We start from the raw sequence: 17,467 nt of genomic DNA, 5'->3' as shown, positions 1-17,467 counted from the left end.
TTTTTTTAAAAGATTAGGGATGTGGCTCTGTGGTTAAGTGCCCCTGGGTTCAATCCCCTGTACCCAAAATCAATCAATCAATCTCTCACTGCTATACAGAGACCAGTGCATAATGGGCTAAGGACCATAGTACTATAGGTTCCTATAGGAGTCCCAGGGATTTACCACTTGGATCAGAGCAGTGGACACAGACAGAAGAGGGCCACCTGTGGCCTGCCTCAGAAGGAGGACCCCAAGGACACGATGGTGGGTTTGTTGTTTGAAAGGAGGAAAGCTGAGCCTTCAAGTTCATTCCTAGGTCTACATCCCCAGTGCCTGGGAAGATGGTGCTGTTGCTGGAACAGAAGACACTGAGGGAGGAGCAGGCTTGGGCTTCCTGTGTCCAGGGTCCTTTCTAGGCATGAACATTCAAGATGGCTGGAAGTGTCCCAAGCAGAGATGTCAGGCAGGAAGTTTAACACGTGAGTCTGGATCTCCAAGGACAGACAGCCATTTCCATTGTATTTTGGAATGTCTTGCTTACCTGCATGGATCCTGGAGGTTTGGAAGAAAATGAAAATTTCCTAAAATATTTGTTCCCCCTCTAGCTAATGTGAAAGGGCTTCTTTCAGGCTTTCATGAAACTTAAAATCTTGAGTAAAGACGGCTGATTCATTTCTAACACATGCTAAAGATTTCTAAAATGGTAGCTCACTCTGTAGTCCACATCTGTGTCTGGTTGGACAGCCCAGCTTTCCAAATTAAAGTAGGCTATAGGCAGAAACAAATGTACTGTGTTGGTTTTTATTCACCCCTTAGATACCTAAAGGTATTGGCCACCTCGACTACTCCCAAGTGACCAAATGATCTCATACTAAAGACAACATGGATAGTGCTCTGTATCAAATTGCTACCAGCAGCTAGGACAGAGAAGCAAACTCAAAGATTGGCATTTTCTTCACACTTTGAGTGTAGAATAAAATTCTACAGTTGGTAGAGAAAAGCCATTTGCTTTTTTTCCATTGGAAAAATGAACATTGCAAATCTCCTGAAGACCCTGCTCCAACATCAAGTTGACCTTGGAAGTTGAAACATTGTGTTCAGCACATTTTCAAGTTACTTTTCCTTGTTGAAGCTATATAGCACCCCACAAGGCTATTGGAAGAAGTCATTCTTTTATTTATCATTTCGGGGTTGGTGGCAAGAAGAAGACCCATGCTCTGGAAGAAGTTATAAGTCGGTGCTGCCAAAATTCCGCAGAAGTCAAAGCCTATCCTACCATGTAGGATTTCCAGCTGTGGGACGCTGCAAACTTGGTTCGGTGGCTCTATTAATTGTTAATTCTCTCTCATGGCAGATTCCACTAATGGTCTCGAGATCACGAATACACTTGGTAGCATTGAGGCAACAAATCTATCCCTCAACATTTTTTTCTTTCCTTAAAGTCTTTCTCACCGTCAGGCTTCTCTTTCTGAACCTGGACCCAGAACTTTTCTTTTGGAGGGGGTGGGAATCAGGGATTGAACTCAGGTGCACTTGACCACTGAGCCACACTCCCCAGCCCTATTTTGTATTTTATTTAGAGACAGAGTCTCACTGAGTTGCTTAGCACCTTGATTTTGCTGAGGCTGACTTTGAACTTTGATCCTCCTGCCTCAGCCTCCTGAGCTTCTGAGATTACAAGTGTACACCCAGCACTCGGCTTGGACCCAGAACTTTGTGTTTATGAACAGAAGCACATTTTTTCTTAGGCCCCTTATGTTGACAGGAAGTTCTTCATTTATCCTGCAGGTATCACCATGAAGGCTTTTGTAAGGGATCATAGATCGCATTCTGTACTTGGTACATGTATGTGGGCACGCCTATGTGTGAGTCTATTAGTTCTTTGAAAGTTCAGGTTTCAGAGCTGCTATTTTGTAAAACATTCTGTGAGTCTTGAAATGCAAAAGCCATTATCTCCTCACTATCCAGAAGCAACTCTCTAACGTCCGCTGTTCTCTTTCAGGAATTCCGACAAGGGCGTAGAGGTAGCTTTCCTAGGCACCCGCACGGGCCTCTCAAGAATCAACCTGTTCGTTGGGGCTGAGCAGCTCACCAATCAGTAAGTAGGAAGACTCCTTTGCAGATGCCCAGTGAGCTCCTGAAATGCAAAATTCAAGGGGTAGCTTCTTTCGATTCTTGCTTCTACCACTGATAGAAACAAAGTTCAGGCCCCACTGTGCCTGCTACTATTTCTCCTCTCTGTTCTACCATGGGGGCCTCAGTGCATGTGTTCACCTGCCGGCTGGCCCTTCTACGATACTTTGTTCCTCGTGCTTGTTGGCTTCTGTCCACCATCTATAGTTCTCTCCTGCCTGGTGAGTCATTTTAGAAAATGTGAGATGCTGCTGCTGCTGCTGTAGGAATTAGCTAGAGGAGGGAAGCACTGGTCTCCTCAGGAATGGCTCCTGGGCCTTCGGCTGTTTTGCAGAGATGGGGAGGAATTCCTGTCTGTACCTCAAATCTGTTGTTTGTTGGTTGGTTTGTTTTAAGAAACCTCTGAGCCTCTGTGCTTAGCATGAGGGTCTGCAGAGCTCCACAGCAGGCGGTGGACTTTCTAGAGGCACTGGGGTTGACAATGTCTCCTTGCACTTCTAAGAAGATCCCAAGGGACAGTGGATTGAGAGTGGCTGAGTCCACTCTTCAGCCCCTGTGTCTTCAGAGAGCCAAGGGCCCTTCACTCACCAAATGGGCGTTCTACCAGAGCCAGTAGATAATCTGACATCAATTTTGATCCCATTAATAAATTCTTCCACTTTCTTTTCTCCATAGAAGAGGCATTATTAGGCCAGGGACAAATGGAGCCTAAGATTCAGAAAGGTGGAGTATCTATGCAAATAAGTGTGTGAGCTCAGAGGTTGCCAAGAAACCCCACACACCCTGACAGTTGAGAAGGGTTGACCCATCAGGGGCCCAAGGAGGAGATGCTCTCTACCCCTCCAGCCCCACTTCAACAGCACTGAACGCACCTCTGTTAGATGAGACCCTGACACCAACCAGAGAATCTTACTTATAGAACTAAATCTGGTAAACTAGCAGACGGATCAATTTTTAAATGTTTTGGAAAGCCACCTTTGGACATTCCCAATCCAAGGATTTTTCTCTCTCAGTATCTGATGTTTATTATTTATGAGGTTCACTATCATTGTGACTTGATTTTTTAAAATGCCTCTTTAGCTTGTTTTACCCCTGCACAAGTCTTTTTCCAGAGGATCGGTTTCTAAAAACGACCAAAAGGCACAGGGAGCCACATATCGTATTGTTAGGATCCAGAGAGCAAAGGGAGTCGCAGGACCAGATTATCTAGTGCTCACAAGGCTCTTTCTGATACCGAGATGACAACAAGTTAATAAGAAAAACAGTAACAGCCAGGTGTGGTGGCACACGCCTGTAATCCCAGTGACTCAGGAGGCTGAGGCAACTTAGTTTAGCAACTTAGCCAGGCACTTAGCATCTCAGCAAGACCCTGTCTCTAAATAAAATATAAAAAAAATGGTTAGGTATGTGGCTCAGTGGTTAAGCACTGGTTTAATCCCCATTACCAAAAAAAAAAAAAAAACACCAATAGCAGAAACAAAACGTGGTACCTCATAGGTCTGATGGCTGCACTCTTTTGCTGGATTTGAAAGATGACAGGATCATACTTGGGAATCTGGATTGTGCATCTGACCCATTTTGCTTCTTGTGCTTTCTTTCTGAAAAGTGAGGTTATGATCTCCTATGATTATTGTGAAGATTAAAAAAAAAAAAAGTTGTGGCTGGACCCCCAGCATAGTGCTGCATGCCTGTAATCCCAGCAGCTCAGGAGGCTGAGACAGGAGGATGGCAAGTTCAAGATCAGCCACAGCAATTAACTGAAACCCTTTCTCAAAATAAAAAATAAAAAGGGCTGGGCATGTAGCTCAGTGATAAAGCACTCCTGAATTCAATCCCAGTGCCAAAAGCAAGAAGAAAGGAAGGAAGGAAGGAAGGAAGGAAGGAAGGAAGGAAGGAAGGAAGGAAGGGAGGGAGGGAGGGAGGAAGGGAGGGAGGGCAGGCAGACGGACTATGGCTGGACAACTGCTTCAGGAAGTGAACAGTACTTACAACTATAAGGTCTATTCTCTGTGGCATGGCTGGGACCCAGAATGTGAGCTCAGCGATTGTCTGGGTGGGTGAATGACTCTTCTGTCTTCAAGAAACTCATCACTGTTTCATATGGAGGCACCTTGACATCTGTTGTCTTAGGGTCTTTTACCTGCCTGTCCCTCCCCATCCAATGGTATTCACTGAGATTCAGTGACTTGGATATATTCTCTAAACCATGGCTAGAAAGATTTTAGAATTTCTGAGTTTTGTTTGTGCTTTTGACAAGGGCGTGAAAGAAAGTACTTGAAGTGTTCATCAGAGGACTGGATCTTACAAAGTTCCCAGCCTGGAATTAACTTGGACCATTATCAGTCGGTGCACTAAGACCACAACTCCTGGCCCCGCCTCCTACATTTGGAAGTGGGTTCGTTATGTTAGTGGCCTCTGTGACCCGGCCATCAACCCTAACATTAACAGTATATTCTGTGCTTCCAGATGACCTCTCATATCACCAAGCACACAGCATCTCATGACGTTCACCTTCGTGGTGTAGTTATCATTCTCCTCCACAGCCTGAAGTCCTCTGTTGGACTGCTTCACACTTTCCACTTGAACCACAGAGGAAAAAAGGAACCCTTGGGTTTTAAGAACTCCATACATTCTCTGAGCTCATTTCCAGGTCCTAGCCCTTTCATTCATGGCATTCACGCTGTACTGTCAGTGTCCTGGAAAACGGAGCGTCACTATCATTCCCATTCTGTAAATGAATAAACAAAGGCTTAGAGATCAGGTACTCACCCAAAGTCACTGGGCTCCGCCTAGAACTAGACCTGCCTTACACAGCACCACAATCGCCCCTGGAATCCAGGAGGAGGCTTTCCCTTTACTTGGAAGGATATTTCCTTCTGAAGAATAATGGTGGGATTCTGCAGAATCAAATCTCTGCTTCCTGCTTCCTCTTGAATCACTGCTGGGAGTTGGACAGCACCTCCCAGATTTCCCAAGAAACACCAGAGCTGGCTGAGACCTCTGGGCTCCTGCTTGCTGAGCTGGGTACAGCTTTCCAGACCTGTCTCCTTGCCTCCCCAAAGGCTGACTGTCACCATCACACCTTCTAACCATGCTTTTATCCCATCTCCCATGACTCTGGAAAAAAGGTCCCACTGCTGCATGAAAAGGGCATCTGCCATCTGTGGCGATGTGCATTTCACCATCATACAGGCCTGGGGTGAGTGAACACACTTTCTGCTCAGCCGTGGCTGTGCCCTTAGTCTGATGTGGATGGCAGCTGTTGGACCTGCTGTGGGCTGGACAACAGAAGCTCCTCCCTCCAGTCATCCAAGTCAGGTTCATGAAGAATCTCATGTCTAAGGAAGAAATAAAAGGGGTGAAGTGTCAATATTTGTTAAACCTGATGATTTTACCACTGAATGAAGCAGTGCCTGGAAGAGTTCATCTATTACGCTGAGCCTGGAAGTCTGTATATACAGCATTCTGCACAGCACGGGGATCTAAGCACCTTCTCAGTCTTGCTTGGGACTCCAAAATTGGTCTTCTAAATAAGAGGAGAGCACCTTTACCAAATTTAAAAAAAGGTTCCAGTTTCCTCTGGAGAGGAAGCTTGCTAGGGAGGGCCATGAATGAACGGGAGAAGCTCTGGTCTATCGTACCATTTTTGGTTTGCTACCATCAGCTCTAATAGCATAAAATTTTGTGGCATTATTAACACAGAAGACCATTTACATAGGAAGGTGGCCAGGCTGCTGAGGGGATTTGGAAAAAAAATAGAAACTATTATACAGAAGAGATACAGGAGATTGTCTCGAATGTTTGAGGAGCTCTTATCTAGATCTTAAGTTTTATGTATCCTGTGATCACTCAACATATATTGAGTGCCTTACCCCAAGGAGAAGAATAAAGTTTTTGCCCTTAGGAAAGAATTAGGCAAGTTACTAGTGTAACTTGCAAGGTGACAGACTTCAGAGCTCTCTGAGAATTTTGAGGGTGAACTCCAAAGACATAGGCTTCCTCTTGTTGAAGTGAGTTCTACTTCTTTGGTCAAGGTCCAGATAACACCCTAAAACTACAGAATGCTATTCTAAATTAGGAGCCAAGTTTATGAAACCAACTAGTTGTAACTTGGTTTTAAATTTCTCTCCCTGGTCTGCGTGATCCAACTCCATGCTGAAAACTGCTGTGTCGAAAGTCGTCCCATTTCTGGTCCAACTGAGGGCCTTTTTCCTATCTACACATTGTTTCCTGATTGGTCTCCTTTTCTGAAAGTTCCCTGTACAGGCTGGAATAACCAGGCAGTCATTTCCTCCCCTTAAATTGTGCCTTATCAACCAAGATAAGGCTGCTGGGGAGTAAATGTGGCCCTCTGGAGGTGAGTCACATCAGAAAACACTCATCGGGACTTCGGTATGTCAGTCCTCCTGGTACTGAGGGGATACGTCCTAGACCCTCAGTGTATGCCTGAAACCGTGGAGAATACCAAGCCCTACATACTATTTTTTTATGCATACATCTGTGTGCTAAAGTTTAATTTATGAAACACACAGAGTAGGAGATTAACAATAATATTAAACAGAACAATCATAACAACACATTACAATAGAAATTACATGAATGTGCTTTCTCTCTCAAAATATCTTATTGTACCACACACGCCATTCTTTTTGTGGTGCTGTGAGATGACACAATGCCTTGATGGTGAGATGAAGTGAAGCGAATGCATAGGCATGGGGACAAAGCATTAGATTGCTGTGTAAGGGCCACTTGGACACAAGCACTGCAGCACCACCCCAGTGGAGCTGAAAACTGAGTGACTACTGAGCGCCTAACGGGCAGGTAACATAGATAGCATGGATACGCTGACAAAGGATGATTCACATCCTAAGAGGGCTGGCAGGATGCTGCAAGAGATTTCATCACCATACTCAGAGCAGCACACAATTTCAAACATAATTTTTTTTCCTGCAATTTTTCATTCAGTGTTTTGGGGCTGTGGTTGACTACCAGATTCTGAACCATAGAAAGCAAAACTACAGATAAGGAAAGACTCCTGTGTGTTTAAGGCTCCATGGAGGGATGCACAATGTGAGCAAAGCTGCTGTCCACAGAGATCTTGAGAGGCTTGGGGAAGGGACATGACCATTGTGTGGATAAGGCCTAGGAAAAGGAGGCTGTGTGACAGTGAGGGAGTGTGGGGACCTGGGGTGGGGTGAGAGCTTGTACTTGCTGTGGATTCATAAGGTGGGTGGTATGTGGATGAGCACTTTGTATTGTGTTGTATATTTCAAAATTGTTAAACGAATAGTTTGTTTGTTTGTTTGGTACCCAGGAGTCTAAATTACTGAGCCATACCCCAGCTCCTTTTGTATGTTTTATTTAGAGACAGGGTCTCACTGAGCTGCTCACTGAGTTGCTTAGGGCCTCAGTGGAGAGGAAAATGCAGGGGGGATCTCTGGTTAAAGTGTAGACTGTGGACAGGAGGCAGGGAGGCCAGGAGGGGAGGGATCCAGAATGTGGTGGGCAGTCCCTGGTCTGTCTGAAGACCAGGTGAGGGAAGGAGGATGCAGAGTCCTGATATGGGCCCATGTTTACTCCCCACTTTTCCTAAGAAGAGTGACTTACCTCCTTTACGCTTGTCTGGTTAGTTCGATGGATATACTAGGAAAAATTATTTGCCCTCTTTTAATATGACTGTCGGAGCACTGCAAGAATTTTTTCTTTTTAGTACTGGGGATTGAACTCAGAGGTGCTTAACCACTGAGCCACATCCCCAGCCCTTTTTAAAAATATTTTATTTAGAAAGAGACAGGGTCTCACTGAGTTGCATAGGGCCTTGCTAAGTTGCTGAGGTTGGCTTTGAACTTGCAATCCTCCTGCCCCAGCCCTCCTGAGCCTCTGGGATTACAGACAAGCACCACTGCATCCAGCCCTACAAGATATTTTTGAGTGATGTGGGGTGCACAGTGTTGACTCGGGACCCCTTTGTACTCAAGATGACAAGTGAGGATTCTAAAGGCTAATCCTGGTTTTACCTGATAAAGGTCGGTGGATATACCATGTTCTTCTGGACCTAGCTGAGTGGGTGTTGTTCTTCTTATTCCTCTTCAGGGACTTCCTGAAAGCTGGAGACAAAGAGAACATTTTTAATGCAGACCATTTCCCTCTCTGGTACCGAAGAGCTGCTGAGCAGATTCCAGGGAGTTTTGTCTACTCCATCCCGTTCAGCACAGGTGGGTGAATCTGTTGGAGGGAGGTGGGGCTCTGTCTGTTCCTGCTGGCCAGAGCATTGGGCAGACAGTGTAGGGGAGCTAGCTGCCTGAATGCTGAGGGGAGCCAACTTCAACCTGCAGAGCCCAAGCAGATGACCAGGCCAGCCCCGAACCAGTGACCTGCTCCATAAGAGAAATAGCCCCCAATAAAATGAAGGCTTTACTTAATCAGTGTCCAAAGGACATTTCAGGAAGCAGACCTGGTATCTTGCACTCTGTGGAACTTGAGTGCGGATTTCTTTCTTGATTCGTTTTTAATGTCACTGTGGCCCCATTTTAAAGAAAGTTCAGACAAACTTCTCCAGAACCTTCAATGAGTCATATCACTTCAAAGGTTCCCTCTCAGAATTGAACTGATCTAAACTGATATGCAAAAGCAAGAACCAAGACATTGTATAGCTGAGGCTTTCCCGACTTAGGCCTGCAGTGACCAACGAGAGGCCTGTTGCTGATGGTTTTTACCAGTCCTGACATGTTAGGATATTATGGGGGGCAGAAAGTCACTTCTCCCCAGAAACAATGGAAAGCTGTTTTAGAAACAAGACATGCTGAAATGCTTTTAAGTTATTTCCTGCATCCATTGTCTTTTGATGCTCATTGAGGAAGGCTCTATATGGAATGTTCTAGAAGCTTCGGAGATGAATGAGACTTAGTTCTACACTTGCATTGCTCTGGAAAGTTCAATGGATAGTTATGTTTTACATCAGGCCCTTTTATGTTAATCCTTTCCAAGCATTCCTAACTCCACCCTAAGGGAAACTCTCCTTCCTGAGATTCTCTCCCTGGGTGAGACTTCAGGCTATATCATCTATTAGGTTCCTTTCCTGTCTGAGATTCTTTGAATCTGTGCCCTTTGGCTTAAGTCCTCTGTGGACAGATGTTCCTATGCATGCTTCCCCATATATAAACTTTCAAGTGTCTGAAGTTCTGTATCAACTAAGACACAGTGAACTTTCTCATCTTGCTACACACCTAGCAACAATAACATCATTTTCTCTCTCAGGAGACTTCCTTTTTCACAGTCCCAAAAAAGAAAAAAGTAGAACTGAGCTTGCTGTTCTGACCATGGAGTGCATTCTGTGACAGAGTGGCTTTTGCTTGACACTGTACAGGGAGGGGCTGTGGGGTTGTTCACTGGTTTCTGGACACATACACTTGGCTGTGATAGACACTAGTGCCAGTTTGCTTTGTAATTCACTGTTTGTCCTAAAAGAATCATGTGTGAGATAAACAAACTGAGCCTGGCACAATGGCACACACCTTTCATCCCAGAGGCTCAGGAGGCTGAGGCAGGAGGATTGCAAGTTCAAACCAGCCTCAGCAATTTAGCCATTCCTTACACAACTCAGTGAGACCCTTACTCTAAATAAAATACAAAATAGGGCTGAGGATGTGGCTCAGTAGTTGAGTGCCACTTGGTTCAATCCCCGGTACCCAAATGAGCAAACAAACAAAAATATGGATTAATTAAAACTGTTGTGGCATTGGACTTTGTAAACTACAGTTTTCCCTGAACTTTTAACATAAATTGTCTAATGAAAAGGAATTTAATGTGTTTGTGGCTTCTGTAGATACAAGGGAAATCTTTAAAATAATGACCAAGCACAAGTCATTATGGCCAAGTACTGTCTTTCTCCTCATTTCTTCGGTGTGTTGAATACTGAAAAGAAGCTGGTTTTGTTGTTGTTGTTGTTTTGATTTTGTTTTGTTTTTTTATCACTGCTTGGGCTGGGTCAGGAAGAAAACTCATAATTGCTTTGGTCATGAGTGTATTCAAGTTCAGGTTTGCCTTCCCAGCTTCTGGATTCAACTGGATTCCATTCAATGCACACACATTGAGCACCTTTCCTGAGGGGGGCGCTAGACTAACAGTTATTAACTATGGGTGCTCCACATCTTTGAATTCATTAGTATTGGAACCACCCTTAGGAATAGAAAACCTCCTAATACTAATGCCGTGTTGTTACGGCACTAATAAAGGGTTTGGAGTATAGATATCATTCCTGTTCTATCTCTGTTTAGAATGGTTCTGCTCAGAAACACCGAGATTAAAATTAGAATCTTGTAGATCAGTTAAGATTTATCTAATGAATCAGAGCTACAGTTGCCAACTTATTGTAAAATAATTCCAAAATTCGGTTTCATGTATCTCTGCATGGCTCTGTTCAGAGAGGTGGTATAAATATGACCATGGACACAAGTAAACATTGCAATTAGTAACCACAGATGACTTAAACATGTGGTCCCTCCGTGGTGGCCATTGATTTTGATGTGAAGAGCTGGCCATTCACCAGTGCAGGTGCTCAGGGCTCAGTATATTGATTACGGCACAAATGGCCTGACAGAACAGGCGGAGTGTCCACAGCCCAGAGGACTCTGGATTCTGGGAACAGAGCCCCAGAATCATTTGCAGAATTGGTGGCTATGGGCCAATATGATTATTCTCTGAATGTGCACACTCTAACTATCTCCATTTTTCTTCTGGTGGTTTTTCTTTGCACAGGGACAGTCAACAAAAGCAATGTAGTGACAGCAAGTACCTCCATCCAGCTCCTGGATGAGCGGAAATCCCCTGTGGTGGCAGGTAAACAATGGATTTCGGTGACTATGGCATCCATTCACCTGGCTGGTCAACTGCTTCTGTGTGGCATTTTTTTCTCCAAAAAGTAGGTTTCCAAAGGAGGAAAAAAAAATGGAAAATTACTTATTCCTCAGCTTGGTTTCATTTCCTCCAAATTAAGACTAATAGCAGGTGGTGTTTGATGCAAAAACAGAAAGCTTTCTCAAGGGTTTCTATTAAACTCTGAGCCAGGAAGACATCTTTGGTATGTGTCATGGAGAATGTCTTGACAGCAGGTAGCAAGCTCATTTAAAGTAAATTCCACACCTCTGATTTTTATATCATTAGGATAACAATGGGCACACAAGAAAATTATAGGTCTGTTTTAGGCAAACACCAGCTGAAATGTGCCCTTCTCCAGAGACACTGGGATTTTCATCGCCCTAATCCCCCTGGGGAATTAGAGTTAGCTGTATCTGCAGGTGCTGGGTTTGGGTCCAGGGGAAAGCCAAAGCATTTTACAACAGTGAGTCTTGAATTGTCCAAAAAAGCCCCGTCTCTAGCTTTCCCCATTTCTCTCATCTCTCACAAGTGTGAGTAGATGACTATAGCTGGCTGGGGGCTTCATTAGTGGCTGAAAGGCTTGGAAACTGCCACAAGTCCTCCCTGGAGGATGGCTGTTGACAAAAGCAGGGTCTGAGAGCATGTCTGGCATATAGTCTATTTCTGATATATAATTATTGGATCCATTGGTTGATGGATGGGTGATATACTCAAGCTCTATCCTGATACTGGCTAGGTTTACCAAAGGGAGTCATTTGTTTTTGGGCGGCCTCCCTCATTAAGTTGTACTTTAGGGTGACTTTGAACGTCAACATCTTTGCACACTGTGATAATTTGTGGAAAGGAATGCAAATGTAGCAGATGGAGCAGACCCCTTTGAAGTGGTTGTTCTTTGGCTGGGAAATCCTGTCTTTCCCTCCACTTTTATTTCTGACTCAGCCTGTGAATCATAACTGTGTCAGTAGGGACTGAAAGATCTGGGGATAGTCACTCTAGTGATTCTTGGGGTATTGGATATGACAAAGAAGACAGTCTTATGTGTCTGACCTGCAGCTTATCTTAAACTAGGCAGACCTATAATTAATCAGCCAGGCGATACGGGCTCTAAGGACTCACAGTTGCTGTCTTCAAATTTGGTCACTTAGTGTCTCCCCCGTTCCTTGAGGAAAGCGGGAGACAGGATCATTTAACTCAGCAAGATTTATTTTTGCTTAAAGGAGGTCAGGCTTGCTTACCTCCAGGCTGTCCCAGCCAGCTAATTCCGGAGGCATGTTATCTCCCAGGAGCTGGGGCCACATGCAACAGCTGTCAAGGACAGATCAGGCCAAAGCTGTCTATCGGATACAGAATTTCTCTTTAAAACCCTTTCCATGGGTGTTTCATTCAGTCATCATAAAGGATGCTCTGGGTATACCCCAAAGTTACTGTGTTTACCTCAACGACCTTTGTACAAGTTTACAAACGATGCTCAAATGTTGCCAAATGCCTTCTACTTCATAAATGTCTATTTGGCTGAGCACCAGCGAAACGTGGAGTCAGCCAGAGCACTGGGTGTCCAGCCTAGAGCAGAATGTGCATTGTCCAAATGACTTACTGGTCTATTACTAAGTTACATAGCTGGCCATAGACCTCAGGCAGGTCATGAGACATGATGGTTTGGCTCACGTTGAGTGTGTAAGACAGGCTCCTCCTATTTGTTGCTTCTAAGACTGTGTCCACTACTGGCCCCCAACTTCAGAAGGTAATTATGGAGCAAGACCAAGAGGCAAAGTCATCAAGCATCTGTCTTGAGGTTGAACCCTTCTTCTTCCAACCGCGTCTGGTAGACATGAGATAAAACAGAATTTCTTGGCTTTGAACTTGAAGGCTGCCATGGATGCAGCCCCATGAAGGCAGTGACCGCAAGAGGACCTGTCTCTCTCCCAGAGCACAGCAGCCTCCTCAGCATGTCCCCCAGGTGTCATTGACTGACTCAACCCTCATGTTATGGTGTGATTAGGTTGGGTTACATTCCTCGGTGTCTTTTCCTCAAACTAAGTAGACATTGTTTACGGCTCTGAAATTCAAAAGGCCATTTTAATTGGGGAAGAAGCCTTGTTTTGGCAGATGAAGATGAGTGTGTGAGCGGGCTTGTTCCTCAGACAGCAGATGGGACACAGCTGACGGGCAGTAATTTGGGGTCACAATGAAATCCTTGTGTTAAAGGGAAACCTGTCTGAAAGAAAAGGTGTACAGCTTTGCAAATCATTCTCAAGGATTCCCTTGAGAGGCCTGTCCCACTCCCTGGCCTAATCTGGGATTCTCATATTCATTGACTGTGTGCATCTATTTGGGGTAGTTGTTGTTATTATTATTATCATTATTATTGCTGCCATTTTTATTCTCTTCTTTTTCTTGTTTTCCTTTTTTAAAAAAAAAACAAAAAACACTTATATGCTAATCTGTCAATGACACCTTTGGCCAGTCAAAGGTGGTCAGCCACAGTGCATAAACAGGTTCCATCCATCTTGGGCACCCAGTCCTCTTAGGGAGTCACCCTGCCAGCTCTTAGTGGCCACCAGCATACTGCATTTTCTCAACTTCTTTTCCATTGAGGGAAGAGGGAGACAAGATCATTTAACTCAGCAAGATTTATTTTTGCTTAAATTTATTTTTGCTTCCACTGCCAAGGAAGAAGTGGCAGGACTTTCCCTACCCAACCTCTCCAGATCCCTGGAATCTTCTATGTGGTACGAGGTTCCTGATCCTTTTTTTATTCCCCTATTATTATTGAAAATGCAAACCTGATCTGTAAAACCCAAATAGATTTTCTGCTTATGTGTGGTTGGGGTGTCTCCAGGTCCACCTAAATAGGGGTGAGATTATTAGCTTCCTTGCCTGTGTCAACTCAGAGATAATAGAAGAGAACAGGAAACACCAGTATAGAAAGAAATACAAAAATGCTAGGATTTAGGGGTAACCCACTTTTATCTTCAAGTTGGATTCATTCATTCATGCATTCAGCAAATAGTCCATGAGCTCTCCCTTTTCCCAGGTACTCTAGGAAGTACCTGGAAAAATGAATAAATAACCAGGATCAGAAACTGATATCCTTTCCTTCCCCACACAGGTCTCTAACATAGCTATCTTTAAAGCTGTGTTTCTAAAGCACCAGTGAATTAAAGAGCTGAATGACTGTCTGGAAGGTCCTTAAGGTCAAGGATCTTGCTCATTTTACCTTCTGCCCCTCATAGCGTAGTCAGTTCTATGTGTGGACTCTGGTGAATTGACCTTCAATAAGATTTTTACAAATCGAATGGAACTCATGGAAACCGACTTACCTTCTAGATTCCCTCTTATTCACACAAGATACCTTATCTCAACTTCTGTTAAAAAAAAAAAGTTCAGTCTTCTGAATTTTTAAAATGATACATATTAGTGGCATTGGCTTTAAAATGAACATTTTAACGTATCAGAATCTAAAATGGCAACTAATGATGTTCCAATTTGATTTTAAATACTTGTAAACAACTCCACGGTCAAGAACTCTCTCCATTATCCTTTAATACCCAGTGCCAAGTACAAGGGCTAATGCATGGTGAGTATGAATGAAATATCATTTAAATGACTGATTCAGGGTGGATTGGCTTCATTGTGACTTGCTATATACAGGGACAGAAGCTCACAAAATTCGCTGACCCAATCATAGAAATACTGTACTTGACTAAAACTCTGAGATGTGCTCAGCAGCTTAACTTCAGCCCATAACATAATAATATGGGGGGTATTTCAAGGAATAAAATAATTTTTAATATTACATTCCAATGGCAACTGTGTTGAACCAGGCATTATCTCTGTCGTTAAAAGTCATTTCTGAGTTCAGAACATCTAATGTTATGCTTGGAATAGCTAATCTGATCATCCTCAGGGGGTGAAGAAAGATTATGGACATGAGAGCATTAGTTTCTTATAGAAACAGCTCTTTTTCCAACAGCCTTACAGAACTGTGATTGACATGCCAAAAATTCACTGATTTTAAATCATTATGACTTTTTGTGAAATTTTGGTGTAGGGGTTCCTGATCTGTCTACTTGCTTCTTTGCAAAGCACACAGATCATATTGGATCCATTCAGGGGGGAAATTTGAAAATGTGAGTTATGTGCTCTTGTTTGCATAACTTCAGGCAGTATAATGAAGGAGAAGATTTCATTTTAACCAGCTAATTAGGAAAGTGATTAATTAACATCATTGACCGTACATTGTCAGGTACGTGCTATTTCAACTAAGTGTAGTGTTTAACATGGGCCCTGCCTTTGAGTTCAGTGGCTAATGTTGACAAAGTGTTACAGGCAGGCATTCAGCTTGATGACATTCCTTTGGTCAGATCACACATATTTGGTATACATGTGTCAGGAATTATGTGTCAAGTCTGCATGGATAAACATCTAGTTTGTTAAATCTGAGTCAAGGAACTATTTTATCTTTACAAAAATTACTGCTTATGAACTAAATGAGTGGTTTCCAACCAGAGACAGTTTTGCCCTTTGGAGATATTTGGCAATATCTGGAAACATTTTTGATTGTCACCACTGGTTAGGAGGACTGCTACTGGCATCTAGTGGGTAGAGATCAGGACAGTGCCACACAATCTGCAGGTCATAGAACAGACCCCATGACAAAGAATTATCTAGTTCAAGATGTCAGCAGTTGCGAGGTTGAGAGACCCTGGGTTAAACTCACAGGCAAATTTTAGTTCTTGGCATTTTCCAATTCATTGTTGCCACTTTTAGGCTAATAGCAAAAACAACTTTGCATCATCATTAACCATTCAATTAATATATATTTCATGGATAGTACATACCTAAGGCTGACCATACAGCACTGAACAAGTACCCCAGAAGGCACTGTGGAGTGTGTTAAGGGGGTTGTTGGTTGATGTCAAGATGAGGGTGCTGTTGCCATCCAAAGCCCAGAGGCTGGAGTGACAGCTGCCCAAGGAAGAATCCTTCCACTCAGCTGATGCTGCACCACTGAGAACCCTGAGCATGACCAACCTGCTACCAATAGGGAGCCTCCATTTGTTCTAGAGATCCAGACAACTCCAAGTTTGGCATGAATGGGAGGAAGGAAGGCATTTCAGTAGTGGTTAATGCTCCCTAGAACACAGAGCAAGATGAAGAGATGAAGTGTGGTTAGCAAGGGAGACAGGAAAGATGGACTCTCAGTCCCTACATGTGTGCATGGGTTTGTGGCAGGGCAACACCTTTCCAAGTTGGGTGGTGCATGGGGAAGGCCTCCCTAATGGAGTGGAATGAGTTGAAACCGAAGGGATGAGATGGATCCATCTCATGCATATCTGGGGGAACATCATTCCAGGAAGAGGGAACTAGCTTTTCTAAAACTTCGAATGAATCTGGAATGGGATTCCTCATACATGTGTTCATGTACCAGATGAGTACTCCGAGACCTGAATGTGAGTCTCTTAGGTTTCGGGGGACATTTACCAGGATCTAAAAGCAGAGCTGATGGGCCATAGATAGGTGACACAGGGGAAAGTGGGGAATCCAAATCAAGTCTTTGCCTTAAATGATCAGCTGTGAGAGGAAGCTTTTTGTGTTTGACTTTTTTTTTTTAATGGATAAAAGGGTATAATGTTGAGACCAGAGCAGATCTAAACCAAAAGAACTAACAACAGGAAATGTTTTGAAAATGGATTCGTGATGTAGTTACCCATGAGGCTGTATTTAATATCTGTAACAGAAATCAAGGGTTAGAACTGGCCATTAACACAGCTGCTATGCAAGTCACAGTAGCCAGTGACCAGGGAATGTGGAGGATTACTGCTCCAGGAATAAAAATAGCCCAGAGTTTTGAGAAACTGGATCCTCTATGATAGCTCTCCAGGGCCACTCATTCCAAAGAGTCACCATCCCATTATTAAACCTCATCAGAAGCCACAGCACATCCTCCAGTCCAAAATCTGTAGCGGAATTTCAGGGCTACAGGTTCTCCTACCACATGGCTTGCAGTCTCTGAACTGACAAGTCGAGCCACCTTTTTTGAGGTCGTTGTGGGATTTGGACATGAAAGTCAATGTGAACTAAGTATTTAAAGTGAGCACAGGGCCTGTCCCTCTCCTGACCCCACCTAGACCTTAACTTTCACATTCGTAAATCAAGGCGGTCTGGTACTGAAGTTGGATTTCTAACAGCCTAGTGTTTTGAAGATGGAAATTAATTTCATCACCCCAGAAAAGGAATGGTATTAACCAGTATGGGAGCATCTCTGACACCCAAATTCAGTCTGTTTGGGGGGGATTCCACTGATTACTGTTGAGAAGAATACTCATCAATTCCAAAGGACGGGGCTGGTATAGATGGTGCCTGGTAAATGCTTGCAGTCAAGTGGCTCAATAATCCCTAGCTGGTAAGAAATTTTTAATAATAACTATGGGTCACACTCATCTCCACTCATGCGCCAGTGCTTTTCCCAATT

General features: G+C 43.7%; 1 protein-coding gene across 1 annotated transcript in view; it reads left to right on the top strand.

Annotated features, from left to right (window-relative positions):
- Positions 1-17,467, top strand: part of Cacna2d3 (calcium voltage-gated channel auxiliary subunit alpha2delta 3) — a gene marked incomplete at its 5' end in the record, with an annotated part of 864,940 nt that overhangs the window by 691,807 nt on the left and 155,666 nt on the right. Inside the window, 3 exons of the mRNA XM_048801015.1 lie at positions 1,985-2,080; positions 8,209-8,330; positions 10,873-10,953. Of these exons, the coding sequence (XP_048656972.1) occupies positions 1,985-2,080; positions 8,209-8,330; positions 10,873-10,953 (299 nt within the window). The remainder of the gene's footprint in view (positions 1-1,984; positions 2,081-8,208; positions 8,331-10,872; positions 10,954-17,467) is intronic.

Source organism: Marmota marmota, unplaced genomic scaffold (assembly GCF_001458135.2).
Source record: "Marmota marmota marmota unplaced genomic scaffold, marMar, whole genome shotgun sequence".
Taxonomy (NCBI): domain Eukaryota; kingdom Metazoa; phylum Chordata; class Mammalia; order Rodentia; family Sciuridae; genus Marmota; species Marmota marmota.
This window is presented reverse-complemented; position numbering and strand designations above follow the sequence as displayed.